Genomic DNA, 26,606 nt, shown 5'->3' with positions numbered 1-26,606 from the left:
GAAAAGAATATGTTAGAGGAAGAACGTGTCAAACTGTCCAAAATAAGAAAAGGAAAACGAATCCACAACACACAGCACACTGACACACAAGCACGTGCAGAACGAGACTTGCAAACTCTTCGTGGCCTGATCCAGTTCTACCTGGGCTGATGTGTTCGCTACTGTGCCTCGCCTTGTCAACAGAATCTCTTGTCAGTGACAATATCGATATTGACAATAACGATTGTGTCATGTGATTGTACATTGAAAAAAGAAAACATTGCCATGGTCTCCATGTCTGTGACTTCGCGTCACGATTACTGTGTCGTGTCGCATTGCTGAATGGGCTAAACAGCTTAATAGCAATAAAATTCGTTCGTTCGTTCTCGTGTCGACTTCTCTGTGACTGTCTTGTCTTGGTGGTCTGATCCACCCACTTACTCTCTCCAGCACTGACAAAACTCTGCCGCCCGACTTGTCCTCAGAAAGAAAAAAAATGACATGAGGATTTGCCTCCTCTCATGGAATCTCTCCATTGGATCCCTGTTTCACATAGAATAAAGTGCAAGATGAGCACTCCTATAAATGGAAAAACAAATCTGCCCCTTGCTATCTCTGTGGCTGTCTTCACCTCCACACTCATCTCGCTCTATACTATCATCTCGGGTCTACTCTTTTTCCGTGTTACCACATTGAAAACTCTCCACAGTCGGCCACCACTCTTTTTATCTGTCTCATTTCAAGTGAGCTCCTTCTTTCGCTTCTTCAAATCTCTGAATACAGCTCCATTAAACTCTGGTCTTAAAAGCTTACACTTTCAAAAAGTGCCCCCACCACCCCTCTTTCTTGCCTATGGTTTCTTAAGCGTTATATGCACATGTATTTATAAGTATTTCATCTTTAAGAACAAGGGTCATGCGTGCGCGAGGTTGATTGGTGGAAAAAGCATTTTGATTTGTCTCCACAGAATGTTTACGATATCTAAACACCTACTGCAGTAATATTAGTTGTTGCTGTACTTGTTGTTGTTGTTGTTGTTGATAACACAGTTGATAAATCAGTCCCCTGATTTTACAGGTGAGGGTGATGGGGGTTGCCCTGAAGACGTCCTGTCGTCTGCTTCCCGCTGTCTACCTTCCGGCCTGAGCCACGGGCTGATCAACAACCTGACTGCAGTCAGACTGAAGTGCAGGTGGGGGGTTGGCTGACTGTGTGCTGTATGGGGAGGGGGGGGGTGGCTGACTGTGTGCTGTATGGGGAGGGGGTGTGGTTGACTGTGTGCTGTATGGGGAGGGGAGGGGCTGACTGTGTGCTGTATGGGGAGGGGGTGTGGTTGACTGTGTGCTGTATGGGGAGGGAGGGGTTGACTGTGTGCTGTATGGGGAGGGGGTGTGGCTGACTGTGTGCTGTATGGGGAGGGGGTGTGGTTGACTGTGTGCTGTATGGGGAGGGGGTGTGGTTGACTGTGTGCTGTATGGGGAGGGGGTGTGGCTGACTGTGTGCTGTATGGGGAGGGGGTGTGGTTGACTGTGTGCTGTATGGGGAGGGGGTGTGGTTGACTGTGTGCTGTATGGGGAGGGGAGGGGTTGACTGTGTGCTGTATGGGGAGGGGGGGGTTGACTGTGTGCTGTATGGGGAGGGGTTGTGGTTGACTGTGTGCTGTATGGGGAGGGGAGGGGTTGACTGTGTGCTGTATGGGGAGGGGGGGGTTGACTGTGTGCTGTATGGGGAGGGGGGGGGTTGACTGTGTGCTGTATGGGGAGGGGGTGAGGGTGTGGTTGACTGTGTGCTGTATGGGGAGGGGGGGGGTTGACTGTGTGCTGTATGGGGAGGGGGTGTGGTTGACTGTGTGCTGTATGGGGAGGGGGTGTGGTTGACTGTGTGCTGTATGGGGAGGGGGTGTGGTTGACTGTGTGCTGTATGGGGAGGGGGGGGGGGTGACTGTGTGCTGTATGGGGAGGGGGTGTGGTTGACTGTGTGCTGTATGGGGAGGGGGTGTGGTTGACTGTGTGCTGTATGGGGAGGGGGGGGGGACTGACTGTGTGCTGTATGGGGAGGGGGGGGGGACTGACTGTGTGCTGTATGGGGAGGGGGTTTGGCTCACTGTATGCTGTATGGGGAGGGGTGTGTGGCTGACTGTGTGCTGTATGGGGAGGGGGGTGGCTGACTGTGTGCTGTATGGGGAGGGGGTGAGGGTGTGGCTGACTGTGTGCTGTATGGGGGTGAGGGTGTGGCTGACTGTATGCTGTATGGGGAGGGGGTGAGGGTGTGGCTGACTGTGTGCTGTATGGGGAGGAGGGTGTGGCTGACTGTATGCTGTATGGGGAGGGGGGGTAACTTGATCGGCGTTTTCGAGCACAGAAAAGTGTATATGTATGTACGTGATGTAAGCAACTGTGTGTTTCTTCATCGCACTATATCTTTATGGATATGTTCTTCAGATCTACTGCATTTCATTATTGTAAATGGCTCAATGAAAAAACAACAACAAAGAAACAGTTACTGCGTATTCAGTTCACCCTTTGTGAATAAAAGTTTGATTTTGACTCAGTAGACATGATAATTTGCATGTTGCACATCACCCAAAAATGAGCTTGCTTGATGAACATTGTCTTCATGACACTGTAACCATCTTACCTCCAGATAACACCAATCCCACTCCTGTACAGTTCTGCTCCAATCAAGATGTTATTTGTGAATAACGCGCAAACAACATGTATACAATTGGGGACATGCATCGTCATCATGAAGTGCATGTGGTTCTGTGAACTCACGGCTGGTCACATCAACACAGTTAACCCCTTGACTGCTGCTCACAAGTGCTGGTCAGAGAAAGGCTGTTACCTGAGATAGCACAGAGTTTACAGGTCAGGACTTCAGTCACCATTCTGTAATTGCGCTTCTTCTTCCTCTTGTGATCCTGTTACCTTGATCTGCAGGATGGGCCAGCTCAGTGAAAAACACACAGACACAAGGAGGTGCAGAAAAGTGGGGTGGAGGGGCACTGTTTAACTCGCTGTCAAAGGGAGCTCAGAGTGTCGAAACTCCGCATCCTCCGGCACGTGACTGATATGACAGTTAATACTTTTTTCTCTTTTTTTCCCCACATAGTCGAACGACTTTGCAGTTCGAAGATTTGCACACGTCAAATCATTTCTTCCCACCCACGAAATCCATTCATTCAGTCAGTCAGTCAGTCATTTATTCATTCATTCCGTCAGTCAGTCAGTCAGCCAGTCACTTGTTCGTTCGTGCGTTCGCTTCAGCAGATCGGTCATTTCTTCATCGCTGTGTCCATCCATCATACACCCTCACACTGATCCAACCAGCCAGCAGCAAACCATAGGTCATTTCTTCATCGCTGTGTCCATCCATCATACACCCTCACACTGATCAATCCAGCCAGCAGCAAACCCAAACACCCAAATACTCCAACCATCCACCCACCCCAGCCACCAATGCACCTCTTAAAGATGATCACCCACCCACTCAAAAGCCAGCCACCAAAGCACCCCTTAAAGATAAACCCCGTGCTGTGACAGGGAGGGGGTGTTTAAGCGGACAGCGCAGTGTCTGTCAGGACTGGAGGCCTCGTGCCGGGATCACCCTGAGGACGTCGGCCTCCTGCAGCACCTGGTGGACCTGCGGGCCTGGCGCACAGCATGGAACACCCTCTGTACACACCTGGCCGGTGAGCACCCGGGGTCGCATGGGTCAGGATACTGGGTAGCTCTGAAATCAGAACGCACATCTCAGAGCTCAGAAATTTTTTTTGTCCAGAATCTGAGGCTTGGCCTTGCATTCGTCCTTGCCAATATAGATCCACAAAAGAAAGAGTATATGAACCCACATCCAGTATACAGAGTGTGTAAATCTACATCCACTATATAAAGAGCATAATACCCCCTATGACCCTCACCCCCACCCCCACCCCTCCCCTCTACCCCACACTCCAGACTCCCTTCCCCTTTCTTTTTTCCCTTCTTTTTTGTTTTGGTCTAACTTCACTGTTGGTGATAACTCAGAGAGGAACAGGGAGTGACGTAGAGAAGTACGGCAGCATGACAGAACAATGACAGGGAGTGACGTAGAGAAGTACGGCACCATGACGGAACAATGACAGGGAGTGACGTAGAGAAGTACGGCAGCATGACGGAACAATGACAGGGAGTGACGTAGAGAAGTACGGCAGCATGACGGAACAATGACAGGGAATGACGTAGAGAAGTACGGCAGCATGACGGAACAATGACAGGGAATGACGTAGAGAAGTACGGCAGCATGACAGAACAATGACAGGAAATGACGTAGAGAAGTACGGCAGCATGACGGAACAATGACAGGGAGTGACGTAGAGCAGTACGGCAACATGACAGAACAATGACAGGCAAAGGGAAAACAGAGAAAGGGTAAGGTGTCTTGTGGTGACGGATGGAAAGATGTGGATACATGGTGGGATGGGTACGGTGATATCAATGCGTCCTGGTTTTACTATACGAAAGAAAGAATGACTAAGAAAGAAAGACAGACAGAGAGAATGAAAGAGAGGGAGGAAGGAAGGAAGGAAGAAAAGAAATAAATCATGACTGTACATGGTATGTATGATTATATTGTGAGTGCTTGCATATGGGTACAATTATGAATATAGGTGTATATATGTTTATGCCGTCTAATTATGTGGTGGTTGGTGCTTTTATGTGGTGGTTTAATGATGGGATTTTTTCTGCATGTACCCCGTCTGTATATCGACAGATAGATAGATATATAGAGACAGACAGACAGAGTGAGATATTAGAATTTGGCACGCATTGGGTCTACGCGAAGGTCATGGTTTGTTGAAGTAGATTGGTGTTGTGTACCAGTAACGCGCGCTTTAGCACCTTGAAACTGAAAGCAGAACTGTACTCCAGATCTAGAGGAGAACTACTCCTGCTGGACAGTGACGTCACAGCGCTCCTCGATCTGTGTGGCAACCAAGATGGCGGAGCTGTGGGTGCACGTGCAGACAGCTAGAGACGTCAGGCTGTCTGCAGCTTTGGTGTCATCATCGTCATCATCATCGTCGTCGGCATCGTCATCGTCATCCCAAGTCAGCAGGAAGAGGGCGGTGAACGCAGTGGTGCTGTCCAGTCTGAAGGCATTCTGCAAGTCAGTGTGTGTGTGTGTGTGTGGTGTGGTGTAGTCTTGAATCGTATTGTTTCATATTGGTCATATTGCGTTGTGTCATTGGTCTGTAAAGCGTTTTAGTGTAGTGTAGTGTAGTGTAATGCAGTGTAGTGTAGTGTAGTATGTTTACTGCATTGTATTGCATTGTATTATATTATACTGTTCTGCATTTCATTGCACTATTTTGCTCAGCATTGTATCGTATCCCATTACATCGCAATGATTTACATTGCGTTGTTCTGTGTCGTTGAGAGTGGACTGAACTGTGTTGTGCTGTGTCAGTGGACTGAAGTGGGCTGTGTTGAGTTGTGTCAGTGGACTGAAGTGGGCTGTGTTGTGTTGTGTCGGTGGACTGAAGTGGGCTGTGTTGTGTTGTGTCAGTTGACTGAAGTGGGTTGTGTTGTGTTGTGTCGGTGGACTGAACTGGGCTGTGTTGTGTTGTGTCGGTGGACTGAAGTGGGCTGTGTTGTGTTGTGTCGGTGGACTGAACTGGGCTGTGTTGTGTTGTGTCGGTGGACTGAACTGGGCTGTGTTGTGTTGTGTCAGTTGACTGAAGTGGGTTGTGTTGTGTTGTGTCAGTTGACTGAACTGGGCTGTGTTGTGTTGTGTCGGTGGACTGAAGTGGGCTGTGTTGTGTTGTGTCGGTGGACTGAACTGGGCTGTGTTGTGTTGTGTCGGTGGACTGAACTGGGCTGTGTTGTGTTGTGTCGGTGGACTGAACTGGGCTGTGTTGTGTTGTGTCGGTGGTCTGAACTGGGCTGTGTTGTGTCAGTTGACTGAACTGGGCTGTGTTGTGTTGTGTCGGTGGACTGAACTGGGCTGTGTTGTGTTGTGTCGGTGGTCTGAACTGGGCTGTGTTGTGTCCGTGGACTGAACTGGGCTGTGTTGTGTTGTGTCGGTGGACTGAACTGGGCTGTGTTATGTTGTGTCGGTGGACTGAAGTGGGTTGTGTTGTGTTGTGTCGGTGGACTGAAGTGGGCTGTGTTGTGTCGGTGGACTGAACTGGGCTGTGTTGTGTCAGTGGACTGAAGTGGGCTGTGTTGTGTCGGTGGACTGAAGTGGGCTGTGTTGTGTCGGTGGACTGAAGTGGGCTGTGTTGTGTTGTGTCAGTGGACTGAAGTGGGCTGTGTTGTGTTGTGTCAGTGGACTGAAGTGGGCTGTGTTGTGTCGGTGGACTGAAGTGGGCTGTGTTGTGTTGTGTCAGTGGACTGAAGTGGGCTGTGTTGTGTTGTGTCAGTGGACTGAAGTGGGCTGTGTTGTGTCGGTGGACTGAAGTGGGCTGTGTTGTGTCGGTGGACTGAAGTGGGCTGTGTTGTGTCGGTGGACTGAAGTGGGCTGTGTTGTGTTGTGTCAGTGGACTGAAGTGGGTTGTGTTGTGTCGGTGGACTGAAGTGGGCTGTGTTGTGTCGGTGGACTGAAGTTGGGCTGTGTTGTGTCGGTGGACTGAAGTGGGCTGTGTTGTGTTGTGTTGTGTTGTGTCAGTGGACTGAAGTGGGCTGTGTTGTGTTGTATCAGTGGACTGAAGTGGGCTGTGTTGTGTCAGTGGACTGAAGTGGGCTGTGTTGTGTCGGTGGACTGAAGTGGGCTGTGTTGTGTTGTGTCGGTGGACTGAAGTGGGCTGTGTTGTGTTGTGTCAATGGACTGAAGTGGGCTGTGTTGTGTCAGTGGACTGAAGTGGGCTGTGTTGTGCTGTGTCAGTGGACTGAAGTGGGCTGTGTTGTGTTGTGTCAGTGGACTGAAGTGGGCTGTGTTGTGTTGTGTCAGTGGACTGAAGTGGGCTGTGTTGTGTCGGTGGACTGAAGTGGGCTGTGTTGTGTTGTGTCAGTGGACTGAAGTGGGCTGTGTTGTGTTGTGTCGGTGGACTGAAGTGGGCTGTGTTGTGTTGTGTCAGTGGACTGAAGTGGGCTGTGTTGTGTCAGTGGACTGAAGTGGGCTGTGTTGTGTTGTGTCAGTGGACTGAAGTGGGCTGTGTTGTGTCAGTGGACTGAAGTGGGCTGTGTTGTGTCAGTGGACTGAAGTGGGCTGTGTTGTGTCAGTGGACTGAAGTGGGCTGTGTTGTGTCGGTGGACTGAAGTGGGATGTGTTGTGTCAGTGGACTGAAGTGGGCTGTGTTGTGTCAGTGGACTGAAGTGGGCTGTGTTGTGTCGGTGGACTGAAGTGGGCTGTGTTGTGTCAGTGGACTGAAGTGGGCTGTGTTGTGTCGGTGGACTGAAGTGGGTTGTGTTGTGTCAGTGGACTGAAGTGGGCTGTGTTGTGTCGGTGGACTGAAGTGGGTTGTGTTGTGTCAGTGGACTGAAGTGGGCTGTGTTGTGTCGGTGGACTGAAGTGGGTTGTGTTGTGTCGGTGGACTGAAGTGGGCTGTGTTGTGTCGGTGGACTGAAGTGGGCTGTGTTGTGTCGGTGGACTGAAGTGGGCTGTGTTGTGTCGGTGGACTGAAGTGGGTTGTGTTGTGTCGGTGGACTGAAGTGGGTTGTGTTGTGTCGGTGGACTGAAGTGGGCTGTGTTGTGTCGGTGGACTGAAGTGGGTTGTGTTGTGTCGGTGGACTGAAGTGGGTTGTGTTGTGTCGGTGGACTGAAGTGGGCTGTGTTGTGTCGGTGGACTGAAGTGGGCTGTGTTGTGTCGGTGGACTGAAGTGGGTTGTGTTGTGTCGGTGGACTGAAGTGGGCTGTGTTGTGTCGGTGGACTGAAGTGGGCTGTGTTGTGTCGGTGGACTGAAGTGGGCTGTGTTGTGTCGGTGGACTGAAGTGGGTTGTGTTGTGTCGGTGGACTGAAGTGGGCTGTGTTGTGTCGGTGGACTGAAGTGGGTTGTGTTGTGTCGGTGGACTGAAGTGGGCTGTGTTGTGTCGGTGGACTGAAGTGGGCTGTGTTGTGTCGGTGGACTGAAGTGGGTTGTGTTGTGTCGGTGGACTGAAGTGGGTTGTGTTGTGTCGGTGGACTGAAGTGGGCTGTGTTGTGTCGGTGGACTGAAGTGGGCTGTGTTGTGTCGGTGGACTGAAGTGGGTTGTGTTGTGTCGGTGGACTGAAGTGGGCTGTGTTGTGTCGGTGGACTGAAGTGGGTTGTGTTGTGTCGGTGGACTGAAGTGGGTTGTGTTGTGTCGGTGGACTGAAGTGGGTTGTGTTGTGTCGGTGGACTGAAGTGGGCTGTGTTGTGTCGGTGGACTGAAGTGGGCTGTGTTGTGTCGGTGGACTGAAGTGGGCTGTGTTGTGTCGGTGGACTGAAGTGGGCTGTGTTGTGTCGGTGGACTGAAGTGGGCTGTGTTGTGTCGGTGGACTGAAGTGGGCTGTGTTGTGTCAGTGGACTGAAGTGGGCTGTGTTGTGTCGGTGGACTGAAGTGGGTTGTGTTGGGGAATGTCGGGCTCGTCTTCCTGAGAATGACAAACAAGCACAGATCGACAGACAGACAGACCAGCACAGACACACACACACACACACTCTCTCTCTCTCTCTCTCTCTCTCTCTCTCTCTCTCTCTCTCTCTCTCTCCCTCTCTCTCTCCTCTCTCTCTCTCTCTCTCTCTCTCTCTCTCTCTCTCTCTCTCCAGCGCAGACAGACAGACACACCAGAACAGACTGACAGACATGCACAGAAAAAAGACAGACAGATAGACCGGCACAGATAGACAGACAGGCACACATATACACACAAACACTCCAGCACAGACAGACAGACACACCAGCACAGATAAACAGACAGACACACACACCAGCACAGATAGACAGATACAGACGGACAGACAGACACACCAGCACAAACTGACAGACATGTACAGACAGACAGACCAGTACACACACACACACACACACACACACACACACACACACACACACACACACACACACACTCCAGCACAGACAGACAAACAAACACACCAGCACAGATAGACAGATACAGACAGATACACACACCAGCACATATAGACAGACAAACACAGACAGACAGACACACCAGCACAGACAGACAGACAGACACACCAGCACAGATAGATAGGCAAGCACAGATAGGTGTTTTGTTTGTGAAATGAAAGCACTGCCGAATCTTTGTCAGCAGTATCTCCAGAGAGATCCTCCGCTGTTTCCACTCCACGCTGTACGACGCGTGCCCTCTTGGGACGGCCCGCTTACTGGAGGACACCTATCTGGCCTTTCAACCACCGCTCTGTAAACGTCAGCACCGCACGGTGTCGGAGGACGCAGGAGGACGACCAGTGGACGAGGAGCCCGATAAGCAAGACGACCGAGAGACCACAGTGAACCCCTCAGTGACGTCACTTGCAACCATCCCCACACCGCGTCACAAGAAAATGCTCGTCACTTCGATGTTCGCTGTGTTGGAGATGGTGTTGGTCTTTGTGTAGATGATTTCTCAGGTTAAAAAAAAAAAATGTTATTTTGTGATCGCGTTGTTTGTACTGAAGTAGTACTGATTGCTCTTGTATTTAGGCAATGTGCATATTGATAAAAGTCTGGACTTGTTCTTGCCGTATATCTTTCATTTCTATTGTATTTCAGTGTATTTATGTATCTGATGTTGCTTGCTCCAGTTCATGGTGCTGTCAGTTTTTACAAACCTGAGGTAGGCTCTCAAGGCCAGACCGGCGCGTTGGGCTCATGCGTAAGTGAGGCATCTGGTCCTTTTACTTTATTTTATTTTTTCTTTAAGCAGATGTGATGTAGCGTATATGGGTCAATCCACGCGCTTTGACACCTCAGTGAAACTGAAACTTTCTTTCCCCACGATAGAAACACGGGGCCACAAAGGTTAGGACCACTCGGGAACCTGACCAGCGGTGTGTGCAGCCATTGTAGGGAGCACCATCAGTACCACAGGTGTGTGCAGCCATTGTAGGGAGCACCATCAGTACCACAGGTGTGTGCAGCCATTGTAAGGAGCACCATCAGTACCACAGGTGTGTGCAGCCATTGTAGGGAGCACCAGTCAGTACCACAGGTGTGTGCAGCCATTGTAGGGAGCACCAGTCAGTACCACAGGTGTGTGCAGCCATTGTAGGGAGCACCATCAGTACCACAGGTGTGTGCAGCCATTGTAGGGAGCACCAGTCAGTACCACAGGTGTGTGCAGCCATTGTAAGGAGCACCAGTCAGTACCACAGGTGTGTGCAGCCATTGTAGGGAGCACCATCAGTACCACAGGTGTGTGCAGCCATTGTAGGGAGCACCATCAGTACCACAGGTGTGTGCAGCCATTGTAAGGAGCACCAGTCAGTACCACAGGTGTGTGCAGCCATTGTAAGGAGCACCAGTCAGTACCACAGGTGTGTGCAGCCATTGTAGGGAGCACCAGTCAGTACCACAGGTGTGTGCAGCCATTGTAGGGAGCACCAGTCAGTACCACAGGTGTGTGCAGCCATTGTAAGGAGCACCAGTCAGTACCACAGGTGTGTGCAGCCATTGTAGGGAGCACCAGTCAGTACCTCAGGTGCTTTCTTGCACTTGTTTACAACGAAATCCACAGCTGTTGTTTGTAAACCACTGAATACCTGTACAGTCCTGACTGAAATATTGATTTTTAAACACTTCTTCCAAGCTCGTGTGCCGCTAATCAACGAGTAACCGGTGGAAGACCATGTAGAGCCTGCATATTTTAAATCATCTCACTTTTTTGTTTGTCTGTTGTTTGTTATTGTTGTTGTTGTTGTTTTGATTTTTGTTTATTTGTTTTAACCTTTTGTGATTACATGCATGCTTTTATGAAGAAGGTTCTATTTTTCCATAAAGTCTGTGGATATCCAAACAGCCAACATTTTCATTAACTGTTGTAACATTCAGACAAACACACACACACACACACACACACACACACACACACACACACACACACACACACAACTTCCAAGTTATTTTTATCATCAAAATTGACAGCCGCTTAACAACAAAAATGGATCCCTGAAGACAGTCATAAAGTATCACAAAAGAGTGATACGTGTTTCCTGCGCAAAATCAGCCCAGATGATTATGGCCTGTTTGGTAGGCTGTGGTGACGATAATAACAAGATAGTCAAGGCCTTCAGGACTTGTGATACACATATAATTAAAGATAAATAAGAAATATAAATAAATTGAATATAAAAAATATCAAAGAAATCGTAAAGATGTGTTCTGTATTTGCTTTTTAAAGCCTTGGGTTAAAACAAGGCATAAAAGCAGATTCAAACCAAGAATGTTCGGGCGATAGGAAACTGTTACTCAATGCGCTAAACTTGATCTGCCTATGGTATTCAAAAATTGATATTCAAACGTGCTTTTTTAGCGTGATGATTCGGTTACGGTATTCGAGGTGATAACGCCGTTTAATTCATGGTATTTGGGTTTATCTCAGTAATTTAAGAAATTCTTTAAAGTCTGCAGTAAAAGAGACGTTGCCATCGCCTCAAGCACACCGCAACATTTATTCGTTAACTCCACATCTGCGGCGATCGTTTTGGACAGGCTCAGATACCGGCAGAAACTACAACACGGTCCATTCATTTTCTATTTTTAAAACATTCTAGTTAATTCAGTATCTACTTTTAAAATATTCATATGCGGTAAACACGTTGATGATGTAGTTAGTGTCACTGTAAAATATTCTGTCCATAATATGTTGTTTTTTCGCGCGCGCGCGCGCGCGTATGTGTGTGTGTGTTTCCTTTTAATTGCGAACAAGAAAAAATGAGGTAATGCCGGCTTCAAACCCAACCATTTTCAAGATTTGGAACCTCAACGAAATGAACCGTTCATGATCCGGTAATACAGTTTAATCCAAAAGACGTACAACCTATCACTGGTATGACTGTGAAGATTTTTGACAAAGTATTACCATAGAAAATGACAAAGTTTACCACGGACACACTGACAGACACACACACACATGCACACAGACAACCAAACACCGAGCTATTACATAGACACACTTTGTTTACCGAAGTAATAAATGATAACAATAATGATAATGTTGTTGAAAATAAATGCAACTTGACGAGAACAACAACAATACTATGATACCAATGGTCATACTACCAATGATAGTAGCACAACAACAGCAACAATAGCAACTACTGCTACCAGTGCTTCTACTATAACTACTAATGATAATGATAATATTAACAACAAGAAGAAAAAGAAAAAAAATTGTTGCAAGACGCGATCACTGAGATGATAGTTGACTTTATGAAACATGATACATCCATGTCCGGAATATGAACATCGTAACGTTTGTGTTCGTCCCTGTGATAACTGTAGAAATGGTTCACACAATTTCATTCTTGTTTAACGCGCTCTATTTATTTTTGTTCACCGCTTTCACACACACACGCGCGGCGCGTAATACACACACGCACGCGCGCGCGCGCGCGCGCACACACACACACACACACACACGCACACGCACACAGAGTCAGGCATCTGCTTTCTTTCGGTTTTTGTGTATGTATGTGTGTGTGTGTGTGTTCCTTATTCTTAAAGCAGATGTAGGTTAGCGTATATGACGCCTCCGTGGAACTGGGACTGACACTGAAACTGAACTCAGTCTGTATCATTCTGCGATGATGATTGACGCTGTGCATTGCTGTGGTCCATCATCACGTGTCATGCTGCATGTTGCTGTGTACAGCATCGGCAGCAGTGTTCTGGACAGAATGCTATATGTATGCATTATTATTATCAGCATTGTGATCAGTGAGTCTTGTCAGTGGAATGGCCAACAGGCCCCTCAACACTCCGCGGATATTGAAACAGTGCTTCCACGATTTGTGTGTGACGGCCTTAAGAGAATGCCTCACAACGTTCATTGTATATGATGTTCATTGTTATTCTCGCCCCGCTCTCAGTCTGTCTGTCTGTCTGTCTCTCTCTCTCTCTCTCTCTCTGTCTCTCTCTCTCTCTCTCTCTCTGTCTCTCTCTCTCTGTCTCTCTCTCTCTCGCGATCCCCCCCCCTCTCTCTCTCTCTCTCTGTCTCTCTCTCTCTCTCGCGATCCCCCCCCTCTCTGTCTCTCTCTCTGTCTGTCTGTATGCCTGGCTGTCTCCCTCACCCTCCTCTCTCCGTTTTCTCTATCTTTGTTTCTCTACCTCTCTCTCCCTCTAGCACCCCCTCTCTCTGTATCCGAGATTCATTGTTGAATTTAACTTGCGCTCAGTTAGTCCAATAGAACGTGGTGTGTGTGTGTGTGTGTGTGTGTGTGTGTGTGAACGCGTGCACTGTGCGTGTCTGTATGTGAATATAATAGATTATGTGCGCTTATGTATGTCGTGCTTGTATGTGTGTCTGTCTGTCTGTGTCTGTGTGAGGGTATATCTTTTATCTCTCTCCACACACAAGGTATATTTTATCAATTTAAGTATCCGCCGTTGAGCAAATGGAATAAAACATTTGAAGAAATATGTCTGTTTTCGTAATATTTGCGAAAGTGCCTTCATATATGCATATACGAAGCGTTTGTATTTGCTCAAACGTGCGCATGTGTTTGTGTATGCGTGTGTGTCTGTGTGGGAACATATGCGTGTGCGAGTGATTCGTGTGCATGTGCATCGTGAAATGTAAATGTTTGAAGATGACACAGTCCTTTCAAGCAATTCAGGTTGTGTTGTGTTGTGCTGTGCTGTGCTGTGCTGTGCTGTGTTTTGTTACGATTGTAACCTGTCGTGTACGCATACGTGTCGTCTCGTATTGTATTATATTGTATTGCATTACATCACATCACATCACATTGCATTGCATTGCATTGCATTGCATTATACTTCAACCACGGCAGATTTCCCTGCGTGGAATTGGGGCATCTGTCCCCGGGGAAAGTAGCGTCTCCACAATCAGCCATGCCCTTTTCTTCTGTCTGCACTTGTATGTGTCCTACGTGGGTTTTTCTGTGTGTTGTTTGCCAGGGATTATTTCCTTGTTCCGTAGATGCTTTTGTTAGAGCGGTAAGTGCATGCCATCCGAAAGTCTACTTCCCGGACCTCCATACTCAAGGTCTAGTAGATGAGGAGAGGGAAAATGCATGCATAGATACATACATACATACATAGACAGACAGACAGGCATAGGAATTAACCGTGGAAAAGCAAACTCTACCTGTGCACGTCGATGTAGATGAGAGAGAAAGAGAAGCAAAAACAGACAGCAGACTGACTGACAGACAAGCATACTGGGCACGCACACAGTCACATTGACAAAACGAAAGAACGAACACAGAGGCAAGCAGACAGACGAGCAAACTGATACATATACACACACGCTCTCTCTCTCTCTCTCTCTCTCTCTCTCTCTCTCTCTCTCTCTCTCTCACACACACACACACACACACACACACACACACAAGTAGCAACCACCACCTTCACACATATGCCCCCAACCCCACTCTCAAAGAAAAAGAACAGCTGAAACGATCAGTCCTGGTAGGTTACAATGTCGTGTAGAAAAACGATACCACTAATCACCACACCACATACGCACACCATGGGACCTGAATGCCTAATTGTGGGTACCTGCATAGTACCTGACTATTACGTCATATACAGGTGAGGATCATCATGTCTAGGTGTGTTGTGTTTGGGGGCAAGGGGGGAGGAGATCAGGGAAACGGAGAGAAGGAAAGACAGAGAGAGGAAGTGACAGAGAGAGAGGGAAAGACAGAAAGACAAACGTTGTCATGAATTCTGTGGAGTTTCTGCTTCTCATCAGCGTTTGGGCTTTGGTGTGCTGTGACGGTGAGTCTGTCTTGAGTTTGTCTCTCTGACTTCGTTGGTATGACTGTCTGTATGTATGTATGTATGTATCCTCTCTTTTTCTCTGCCTCTGACTTTCTGATTTTCTGTCTTTATTTTTCACTCCCTCCTTTTTCTCTCTCTCTTTCTCTTCCTCTCTCTGTACCCGCTCTCAAAGGCAAAAAACGTTTGATCGCTGTGTCCCCTGGGGGCACTGAAACATCACAGTCATACCTCTTATACACATACCATACAACTAAAAAAGGTGACGTCAAAAGAACAATGATTCAGTCTGAACTCGACGAAGGAAGATGTTTGCACAGTTCTGAAAAGCATTCATCTGGCCGCGATAATTGTTTTTGAAGCACAGTTCTAACTTCTGTATTGCTGTTTTTTTCTGCCCTGAATTTGTTTTGTGTCGAAGAATAAGTGTGTGTGTGTGTGTGTGTGTGTGTGTGTGTGTGTGTGTGTGTGTGTGTGTGTGTGTGTGTGTGTGTGTGTGTTGTAGATTGTTTTCTGCCGGCAAACCAGTTCTTTAAGGCCTCGGCAAAAAAAAAACAAACAAACCCAAACAAACAAACAAACAAAAACTTGCAAGGTTGCGCTGGACACTTTAACCTTCGTTCAAACGCTGTGTCATTTTGTTATATTCTGTAACCTATAATGCGACATGGGTCACGGTGTATTTGAAATATAATCTATTTGAAACTATCATGTATGTGTGCGCACGTGTGCACGCTTGTGTGTGTGCTTGTGTGTGTTTGTGTTGTGTGTGTGTGTGTGTGTGTGTGTGTGTGTGTGTGTGTCTGTCTGTCTGTCTGTCTGTCTGTCTGCATACGCGTTCGCGCCTTCTGCATAATTTCATGCGTGGACCGTCAACGCTAAAATCAATTGCTTGAAAACGTGTAACTTTAATTACGACGAATGCAAAGAAATGTGTATACAGAGCAAGAACGTGCGTCCGTGTTTGTGCCCCACGTTAACGCTGACTCCGAATAATCAGAAAACTTTTACTTCCAAAACGAACAATATGTGATTCATTTAGTTGGTGTTTTGTTTTTGTTTTTACAATGATACTTTCATTTTCGCCACTGGGTGTTTATTCGGGTGAACACATTGTATCTAAGAGGTTCGTGACCGCCTGTGTCAATCATTACCCGGTGAAAAAAAGTTCAAACAGCAAGAGAAGGCAGATTATCTTTTGTGTTTTTGTGTCTTATATTCGTGCGTTGTTTATTTTGTTTATTTTTTCTGATGCCCCGATCTAAAGGAACGAGCGTGTGTGTGTGTGCGCGCGCGCTTGTGTGTGTGTGTGTGTGTGTCTGTGTGTGTCTGTGTGTGTGTGTGTCTGTGTCTGTGTCTGTGTGTCTGTGTGTGTCTGTGGCTGTGTGTGTCTGTGTGTGTCAGTTGTTGTGCATGCGTGTGCATGTCTGTTTGTGTGTGTGTGTTTGTGACTGTGTGTGTGTGTGTGCGTGTGTCTCTGTTTGTGTGTGTGGGCGTGTAAGAGAGAGAGAAAGTGTGTGTGTATGTGCGTGCGTGCGTGTGTGTATGTGTGTGTGTGTGTGCGCGCGCGCGCGTCTGTGTCTGTGTGTGATGTGCTTTTGCCCCCGCTCCCCAACCCCCACCTCCCTCTCCCTTCTTCACTTCACGTTGATACTGAGAATGAACGGGGCTGGTCTCCAAAAAACAAAGTTCACGGAGCTATTAGACTGGCATCACGATTTCACACGAACTGAAGAACACAAGATGGAACAAACAAACAAATAATAAAATATATATATATAAAATTATTTGTTCATCTGTTTTTCACAAAGCATCTCCCGCAGTGCTGATGAAGATGTATCTCCAAACAGGAATGTTTGATCATGAGCTTCAGATGGTGTTTCTTTCATTCTGCCTCTGCCTGTCTGTCCGTCCGTCTGTCTGTCTGTGTTTGCGTCTCTCTTTATGACTCTTTTGATACATTTGACAATTCAATACCCCCCCTCTCTCCCTCTCTCTCTCCCTCATGCGCGCGCGCGCGCGCACGCGCGCGTGTGTGTGTGTGTGTGAGTGTCTGTGTGTGTCTGTGTCTGTGTCCGTGTCTGTGCGTGTCTGTGTCTATGTGTGTGTGCGCGCGCGCTCTGGTGTTTGTATGTGCGTGCACCAGCGTGTATGTGTGAGTATTTCCTTTCGACAGGTCTTGTCGTAATGATACAAAACAGAAATACGCGATGGTGTGGGGTGTTGTCAAATAGTAAGTAGATAATGCTACAGAAATGGCAAACACTTGCTGTGTGGAAATACATGAAGAAAGGAAACACACCTTGTCAAGGCATACCAGTGTGCAGTAACGAGGGAACAAGAAATTCTCGCTTCGTCCTGTCATTAGAACAGAACCTGTCAACGCACCAACCAGTGTTTACACCAAGGGCCAACCTTAGTCACGAAGACGGTTGTGTGTATGCCTAATTAACGTTCGAGGAGTATATGATTTAGTTTTGTCATATTCAAACAGTGTATCGGATTAACCTGATACGGGTTTATGCGTTAAGAGTTGTTGTCTTCAAACAAAAACTCTTGACAATATTATTATCCAATCTATGAAAGCTATAAGGAATGAGATCTAAAACGCATTGTTATTAACACAACAGACATCTCCATAACAACCGCATCAACGTTTAACTATTTGAGGACCATCAACATATTTGTCCAACTGGCAATCGAGACAGAAAGCCCAGACCAAACCGCTGGTGCAAATGTTTATCAGCAAGAAACTTTGAAATTAAGATGATAAACCCAGCTTCATAGTTCTACTTTCGATGTGAAGAACGCTGAGTAGAACAGTAATTTCGTTAGGCCTACCTTCTTCGTAATATTCACTGCCGGTTTTACAGATAATTTTTTTATGCTTTGAACGTATGTAAGCATTCTGAGAATTTAACATCATATTCGATAATAAAAAAAATGTTATTAACACAGTTCGATTATTAGTTGTTTTTCATGATTACTTTGTTATTTTCTTTATGTGTATGTTATCCTCCATTCCCCAATCAAACTTTAAAAAGACTCCAAAGACGAACAGCTGTACACTTTTCGAGTTTGTTGATGTATCAAATTTATTGCACTTCATAATGTTTGTGTATAGGCGTCGCTTGTCCCTTCAGGCATTTTTTTATATTGCCTTTTTATCTTGTCTATTCCTGAAGGAAAAAAACTGTTCATTTCCAGTTTCATTTTTGGTTTTAAAGAGAGAAGGAGAGGGAGAGAGAAAGAGAGAGAGAGAGGGAGGGAGGTAGGGAGGGAAAGAGTGAAATGAAAATGGGAATGGCTAATTCCTATATATAACCCAAAACGAAGGAGTGTATGTGAGAAATTTTGCATTTTCCAATAAGATATTGATTTGTCAAAATGTATCAAAAGAGACATAGAGAGAGAGAGACAAACAGACAGACAGAGAGACAGGGACAGACAGACAGAGAGAAAGAGAGAAAACATGAAACGCATTGGTCATTGAGTTCATAATCCATTACAATGTGCATAGCAGCTGGTCAGTTGAGAAACGTATTTTAAGGGAAAATCTCTGTGTTTATTAAGCAACAGGTGAATTACTTAGCGTTGTTTATTGTTTAGATGCCAGACGAGGATGGGTATTTCTCCTTAATTACAATGAGATAATATTCACAAGAAGAATTTGTGAGTTAGACGACTCGGAGACGCACTGTGGTAAACTGGAGTGCATTCACTGTCATTCTGGTGGAAACGATAAAACAGGGCAGCAGATGTTTGTGAATAATGAGTTGAATTTCAAAGCATGTACAATAATCTAACAGCACGTGGTAGTGAGCTGATGCAAGAAAAGTGATGTACAACCAAGATTGGGAAAATATGTGTGTGAATGCTGTTCCAACATATATGATGATAACTGTTTGTGATTTGTTATTAATTTTGTTTATTGTATGTATGTGCCTCGTGTCTCAAGGTATAGCAATAAAATAATTCCATTCCATTCTATTCTATTCTACTCTGTTCTCTTCTTTTCTCTTCTATTCTGTTCTATTCTCTGGCATTCTATTGTATTCTCTCCTCTTCCCTCGTGCTGTGTGCAGGGTGTCGTGGCGGGGACAGCGCCCAGTGCACGGCCAGCCGGCTGTATGACGCGGACCTGAACAAGTTTGTCAGTCACCACACACCCTGCTCCTCGGGCTGCTGTGGGACCTACCCCGCCCAGTACTGCTGTCAGGTCAGGTAGGTGGCGGGACGGGTGGGGTATTGTGTCGGGTGGATGGGGGTGGGTGGGGGTGAGGGTGTTGTTTTGGGTAGGTGGCTGAGTGTGTGTGTGTGTTGTTTTGGGTAAGTGGCTGGGTGGGTGGGGGGTGTTGTTTTGGGTAGGTGGCTGGGTGGGTGGGGGGTGTTGTTTTGGGTAGGTGGCTGGGTGGGTGGGGGGTGTTGTTTTGGGTAGGTGGCTGGGTGGGTGGGGGGTGTTGTTTTGGGTAGGTGGCTGGGTGTGTGTGTGTTGTTTGGGTAGGTGGCTGGGTGGGTGGGGTATTGTGTCAGGTGGATGGGGGTGGGTGGGGGTGAGGGTGTTGTTTTGGGTAGGTGGCTGTGTGTTGTGTGTGTTGTTTTGGGTAGGTGGCTGGGGTGGGTGGGGGGTGTTGTTTTGGGTAGGTGGCTGTGTGTGTGTGTGTTGTTTTGGGTAAGTGGCTGGGTGGGTGGGGGTGTTGTTTTGGGTAGGTGGCTGTGTGTTTGTGGGTGTTGTTTTGGGTGAGTGGCTGGGTGGGTGGGGGGGGTTGTTTTGGGTAGGTGGCTGTAGTGGGTGGGGGGTGTTGTTTTCGGGTAAGTGGCTGAGGGGGGGGGGGGGGTGTTGTTTTGGGTAAGGGGCTGGAGTGGTGTGGGGGGTGTAGTTTCGGTAGGTGGCTGAAGGGGGTTGTGGGGGGTTGTTTTGGGTAGATGGCTGAAGGGGGTTGGGGGGGGGGTTGTTTTGGGTAGGTGGCTGGGTGGGTGGGGGGTGTTGTTTTGGGTAGGTGGCTGAAGGGGGTTGGGGGGGTTGTTTTGGGTAGGTGGCTGAAGGGGGTTGGGGGGGGTTGTTTTGGGTAGGTGCGGTAGGTAGGTAGGTGGTGTGAGTATATTGGTATGGTTGATAGAGATGGGTTGGAATGGGGTGGGGTGTTGGGTAGGTAGGGTGTTTTGGGTAGGGTACGGTGGGATGGTGGGTGAGGTGGGTTGAGAAGGTGAAATGGGTCGATTTCTGGGTGGTCAGTCAGTAGAGTGATTGGTAAGCAGGTGAGTGGGTGATGGGTTGGTGTTGGGTTCGTGAGTGATAGAGGATTGGATGGATGATTGATGAGTGGGTGTGATCAGCGGGTGGGTTGATGATGAATGAGTGGATGTATGACGGATGGGTAATGGATGCAGTAATTGGCGGGTGGTTGATTTCAGATGGGTCAATGGATGAATGTGTGATGGTTATTTGGGGGTAGATGAACGGATGGGTAGGTGGGTGGAATTTTAATGGGTGTGTGGGTGTTTGGGGTGAATTGGTGGGCGGACGGGTGTGGGGCATAAAGACATGAATGTTTTCTGTGGATCTGGATAGATGGGATGGTTTGGAGTGGGTGGGTAGATGGGTGGGTGAGTGGATGTTAATTGATGGTCCATGTAAGTGAGTTTTGGGTGGGTGGTTTTCGAATTTGGTGGATACGTGGATTTGAAGTGAATTTATGGATAAAGGATGAATTGATACGTGAGTGGATCATTCGGTTGATAAGTATGGGTGCGGTGATTGAATGGGTGGGCTGAACGGACGGACAAATAGACAGACAGACAATGTAACAACCAAGGCCTGACTAAGCGCGTTGGGTTACGCTGCTGGTCAGGCATCTGCTTGGCAGATGTGGTGTAGCGTATATGGATTTGTCCGAACGCAGTGACGCCTCCTTGAGCTACTGAAACTGAAACTGTAACAACCCACAAAATGTAATAACACATAAAGTATTCATTCCTTTTTTTTCATATAAACGCCACTGCCATCCAAACCTCTCACCTCACGCCCCCCTAAACCCTCCCCCCCACCAACAACAACGTCAACACCCCCTCCTCCTCCACCCCCCTCCTCCGTCAGTGTGGAGGCAGTGGTGGGGGGCCTGGTGGGGGCCGTGGCAGGCCTGGGCCTCCTGGTGCTGCTGGTCTGCTGCTGTGTCAAGAAGTTCGGAGCCCACTCGGCCCGCTCCGTGAGACCCTCGCCCGGGCCGGAGGGGGAGGGGGTGGGGGGAGGAGGAAGCTACCCCGAGGGGGCGGGGGGACCCCACCACCCCTACTACCACCGGCCGCGCACCCCCCACTGGACCAACATCAACGTGGTGTATGCTGGCTATGGTCAGTGCTGGGGCTTGGTGACTGGGAATCACAATCAGTCAGTGTTATTTGTCAATTAAATCTGAACAAGGTCCACCAGACACGCTTGTGCACCTCCACACACAAAGACAACGAAATGAAAGAGTAAGGTTTGTGTGTGTGTGTGTGAGTGTGTGTGTGTGTGTGTGTGTGTGTGTGTGTGTGTGTGTGTGTGTGTGTGTGTGTGTGTGTGTGTGTGTGTGTGTGTTCTTTTTCTTTTTATAATTTGTGTTTGTGTGAGTATGGTTGCCTAAATAGAGGGGTAAATAAACAAAAATCTTACACGTACAATTTCACATGTGTGTGTGTGTGTGTGTGTCTGTGTGTGTCTGTGTGTGTGTGTGTCTGTGCGTGTGTGTGTTTGTGTAGATATGAAATCACTGCCCCCAAGGCCGTAAAAGGTTATGGGACCTTTGACTTTTAACCTCTGTACCACAGGACGATTCAGCCCAGGCGCGGCCTTCGCGTGGGGTCCGCTGCGCCGTGTGACGCCCATCAAGCCTCCAGAGTACCAGGCCACGGAGAACCCTCCTCCACCCTACTCCCCCTCCCCCACACCAGGCCCCTCCACCCACCCCCCTCCTCCCTTCCCCTTCTGCCTGCCCGGCCAGTCCGGGGACCACCCCCTCGCCCCCCTCCACCTGCCTCTCCCTCTAACCACCACCACCAGTCTCCCCGGGGAAGCCGGTCCCTCCAGTGTGAACATCACCCCGGGTGACTCCTCCTCCTCTCCAGGCAACGGCTCACCGGGCCTCCGCTCCCCCTCCTCCAATCCCACAGCCCCCCTCCCCTCAGGCGAAGACAGCCCTTCGGGAAGTGAAAACCCTCCGGATGACAGTCCTTCAGTGGGGAGCCACCATCAGGCCGTTGACACCGGGGAGCCCGGCACAGATGACGACGCACCGCCAGGCTACACCCCACCTCTGCCTGGCTCCCTGGTCATTTATCCCCCCGGCTACAGCGACGGCAGTCTGCCAGGAGGGATGGGGGGTGACTATGGTCCCGGCGCCCTGCGGGTGGGAGGGGAGGAGGAGTTCGGTCCACCTGGTGGGGTCTACGGCGCCGGGTTTCCTCCGGACAGCGACACCTTTGAGGACAGCGAGGAGGATTCCGAAGAGCAGGGATATTATTCGTAATCCTTGAATGGTGACGATGGTGATAAGGACAGATACTTCAATCATAATGATGATAATATCAACAATAACGACAACACCAACAACAAATTGATCTATTATAACGCCTCAGATATTACATACTTTTAAAACTCGACCGCCGAAAAATGGACTCTGTCAAGAACATTGCAAAATATATAATCATTTTTTCTTCTTCTTCTTTTTTTTTTTTTTTTCTTATTGGACCTTTGTATATTTAAACAGAGACTTGCTGATATGTTCATCCAAGAATGGACTGGCGCTGTCAGAGACCGTGACAGATATGAAATGTATAGACCGGTTTTGTTTTTGGTTTTTTTGTTTGTTTTTGTTGTTGTTGTTTTTTGTTTTGTTTTTGTTTTTGTTTTGTTTTTTTGGAGGGGGGGGTGTTTGTTTTTTTCTTTTTTTTTCTTTTTGGGGTTTGCTTTTTCTTGTTGGTTTTTGTTTTGTTTTTCGTTTTATTTTCTTTCTTTTTTTTTCATTACATTTGTTGCAACAACATCGTGGATTTGTCATGTCAAATTATACGACTCAAATATTATCACTTTTCTCTAATATGTTCTTTCGGTATTTCTCTTCTTTTTGTTAGGTGTTCAATCATACTTAGTGGTACGGCAATGTTGCAGAAATGTGTAGATTCTGTGCACCAAAATTTTTTAATGTATAATGTTCATACGAAGATGTTATATGTGAGTCAGCAATATGGTCAACGTGTCTGGATACAGCCGACAGGTTTGAGGCTTGTGTGGGGAAACAAAATACAGGCTTTATGAGGGTCAAACAAACTACAACTCAACGGTGGCCTCACCACTTGGCTATGTTTTATGAAGAAATGCCAAGGTCGGAAGATAGTGAGGAAGAAATGCGAATAAAAACATAAATAGCAATATTTTTGTTAATTCAGGAAGCATATACTCTATTACCTAGACGTAAGCCAACATTTGTCTGACGGCTAATGAATGGACAATATCTTGCTGTACTTTCACAATGCTTTCTAAACCCACTTTTTTTCTTTCAATGTCTGTCTCCTACATCCTTTTCTTAGAGTATATCCCCCCCCCCCTCCACCCCGATAACTTGATAAAAATCTAGCATATATTTGTATATTTATCGTGAAATATTATGTTTGTCTACTTATCAGAAGTGAATCTTAAGGCCTTGCCGCTCTCGCTCTGTGTGTGTGTGTATGTGTGTGTGTGTGTGTGTGTGTGTGTGTGTGTGTGTGTGTGTGTGTGTGTGTCTTAGTATTGTTTGGATGCAACAAGATGTAGGGAATGTGAAGATGTTCCTCGGTATATTTAAACAGAGACTTGTTGATATGTTCATCCAAGAATGGATTGGCGCTGTCAGAGACCGTGATAGATATGAAATTTATAGATCGTTTAAGACTGTCTTTGAAAAAGAGAGATATATTTTGGATATGGATACCTATTGTTTCCGCGTTGCCATTACACAAACAAGATTCAACGTTCTACCACTCAACAACAATGTACATCGATACAGTCAATCAGATCAGGACAGAGCATGCCCATTTTGTAGGGATGAAGTTGAGAACGAGCAGCACTTTTTATTCAGCTGCGTCTTACATGAAGATTTAAGGAAGAGAATATTAAAAGAATCGGCTAGACTCCCCTTGCATGTGTTACTTGGAGCAACAAATTTCAGTCACAGACATAATTATCAAGATATATTTTCCATGCTATCAATACAATGAAAAAGTTAATCTGCAGTCAGTGGCCAAGCATGGTGAAGTACTATATAAAAACAACTGTCATTATGATGGACACATTGTTTAAGTATATATTCATTCAGTTTGTGCTTGTTTTTGTTTTTGTTGTTGTTGTTGTTGTTGCTATGGATAACACAATGCTATATGCAACCCCACCGATCCACCCTTCCCCATTGTATTGTGGCCCAAGGCCGATGTACATTAAACTTCTGAGTTCTTAGTTCTTAGTTCTGAGTTCTCTCTCTCTCTTTCTCTCTTTCTTTCTTTCTGTCTCTCTCTCTCACAATTTTGTTCTGACTTGTACCTACTATGTCACCAGAGCTTTACAGCTAATGACATTAAACATTTCAGTGTTCAGTGTTCTCTCTCTCTCTCACCCTCCCTCCCTCTCTCTCTCTCCCTCTCTCTCTCTCTCTCTCTCTCTTGTATTTATATGATTTGTTCGAATTGATATGATGGGTTTTGATGTTCAGGCATAAATAATTATTGCATGGTTTATATGTACTTTAGTATGTGTTTGTATTATTATGATGTGTGTCGATGCTACATGGGTAAATATTTACCATGTGATTTGTTTTCTGTGTACTGTCCAAACCTTGGAGAAGAACGACTGAGAAAAAAGTCACATTACCCCCCTGTCACATGTACATTAAACTAATGACAAATGCCAAAGCGTCGCAAATCTCTTATTAGTTTATGTTGTTTCAGTTCTGTTTCTCCTTTCTGTTCCATTGTATCTGTTTTGTACCATTTTGTACCTGCTAAGTCACTAGAGCTTTACAGCCAATGACATTAAACATTTCAGTGTTTAGTGTACAGTTCTCTCTGTGTCTCTTTCTGTGTGTGTGTGTGTGTGTGTGTGTGTGTGTGTGTGTGTGTGTGTGTGTGTGTGTGTGTGTGTGTGTGTGTGTGTGTGTGTGTGTGACTGAAACCTGACGGAATGACATAGAAAACGAATAATGAGCGCCCAATGGCAGCCCTGCCAAAGTAAGCAGCCTTCTGTGCAAATGACTGTGTTTGCAAAGCGCTTATAGTTTGGTCTCTCACCGAGGCGCTGTATAAATATTCATACCATATCAAATCATATCATATCATGTGTGCGTGGGGGGGGGGGGGCCTGGGGGGGGGGAGGGGGCGGTTGGGGGGGGGGGTGTGTGACGGGCGCAATAGCGGAGTGGTTAAAGCGTTTGACTTTCAATCTGAGGGTTCCGGATTCGAATCACGGTGACGGCGCCAGGTGGGTAAAAAGTGGAGATTTTTACGATCTCCCAGGTCAACATACGTGCAGACCTGCTAGTGCCTGAACCCCCTTTGCGTGTATATGCAAGCAGAAGATCAAATACGCACGTTAAAGATCCTGTAATCCATGTCAGCGTTCGGTGGGTTATGGAAACAAGAAAACACCCGGCATACACTCCCCCCGAAAGCGGAGTATGGCTGCCTACATGGCAGGGTAAAAACGGTCATACACGTAAAAGCCCACTCGTGCACATACCAGTAAACGTGGGAGTTGTAGCTCACGAACACAGAAGAAGGATGTGGGTGTGGGTGTGTGAGTATTTGTATTTGTATTTCTTTTTATCACAATAGATTTCTCTGTGTGAAATTCGGGCTGCTCTCCCCAAGGAGAGCACGTCGCTACACTACAGCGCCACCTTTTTTTTCTGCGTGCAGTTTTGTTTTCCTATGGAAGTGGATTTTTCTACAGAATTTTGCCAGGAACAACCCTTTTGTTGCCGTGGGTTCTTTTACGTGCGCTAAGTGCATGCTGCACACGAGACCTCCGTTTATCGTCTCATCCGAATGACTAGCGTCCAGACCACCACTCAAAGTCTAGTTGGAGGGGGAGAAAATATCGGCGGCTGAGCCATGATTCGAACCAGCGCACTCAGATTCTCTCGCTTCCTAGACGGACGCGTTACCTCTAGGCCACCACTCCACATGTGTGTGTGTGTGTGTGTGTGTGTGTGTGTGTGTGTGTGTGTGTGTGTGTGTGTGTGTGTGTGTGTGTGTGTCTGTGTCTGTGTCTGTGTCTGTGTGTCTGTGTCTGTGTGTCTGTGTCTGTGTCCGATGTAAACTTTAACAAAACAATCTGTCTGGAAATACTGTGTGCAGGAGAACTATTTGTGTCAACAAAAAAGAGACCAAGCTGTGATTTTTCTTTATCCTCGTGTGACCTGCGGGGCTGGGCAGGACAAGGGAGGGTACCGCCAATAGGAAGCCCCTGCGTCAGACAGTGGTTCCTTCCCCTGTTACTCTGCTCTCGCTCCCCTGCCAGCCTCCGCTTGGAACTTTACTCGACTTTTTTTCTGATGTACTGATACAATACAATACAATACAATGCAATGCAATGCAACGGAACACACAATAGAACACAAAACATAGCACCACAACACACTACACACCCAACACACACCACACTACAGCACTACACACTACACCACACTATAGAGCTGTATTAATCCGACAGAAAATCATGTGCGCATCCAAAGGTTCGTCCCTCACACCGCAGT

At 47.1% G+C, this 26,606-nt stretch overlaps 2 protein-coding genes across 8 annotated transcripts in view; both read left to right on the top strand.

Moving 5' to 3' along the window:
* The window catches only part of LOC143299391 (uncharacterized), a 30,930-nt gene extending 19,937 nt beyond the window's left edge, over positions 1–10,993 (top strand). The window contains exons 2-6 of one of the 7 annotated variants that reach the window (XR_013057528.1): positions 1,057–1,171; positions 3,522–3,670; positions 4,890–5,127; positions 9,194–9,972; positions 10,053–10,993. Coding sequence is in view for 1 of the 7 variants with exons in the window: in XM_076612564.1 (XP_076468679.1) it covers positions 1,057–1,171; positions 3,522–3,670; positions 4,890–5,127; positions 9,194–9,500 (809 nt within the window). In the remaining 6 variants the exon portion in view is untranslated. Of the gene's footprint in view, positions 1–1,056; positions 1,172–3,521; positions 3,671–4,889; positions 5,128–9,193 lie in introns of all 7 variants that reach the window. The other 6 variants (XR_013057530.1, XR_013057529.1, XR_013057527.1 and 3 more) reach the window with 6 other exon arrangements.
* Positions 10,994–14,734: 3,741 nt separating this feature from the next.
* Positions 14,735–22,646, top strand: LOC143299990 (uncharacterized). The gene is made up of 4 exons (XM_076613545.1): positions 14,735–14,844; positions 18,930–19,068; positions 20,942–21,195; positions 21,652–22,646. Exons 1-4 carry the CDS (start codon positions 14,787–14,789, stop codon positions 22,347–22,349), a joined length of 1,149 nt encoding a protein of 382 aa, XP_076469660.1. The 5' UTR covers positions 14,735–14,786; the 3' UTR covers positions 22,350–22,646.
* The last annotated feature ends 3,960 nt before the right edge of the window (positions 22,647–26,606 follow it).

Source organism: Babylonia areolata, chromosome 25, assembly GCF_041734735.1.
Source record: "Babylonia areolata isolate BAREFJ2019XMU chromosome 25, ASM4173473v1, whole genome shotgun sequence".
NCBI classification, from domain to species: domain Eukaryota; kingdom Metazoa; phylum Mollusca; class Gastropoda; order Neogastropoda; family Buccinidae; genus Babylonia; species Babylonia areolata.
The sequence above is the reverse complement of the archived record's forward strand: the minus strand, read 5'-3'. Positions and strand labels throughout refer to the sequence as shown.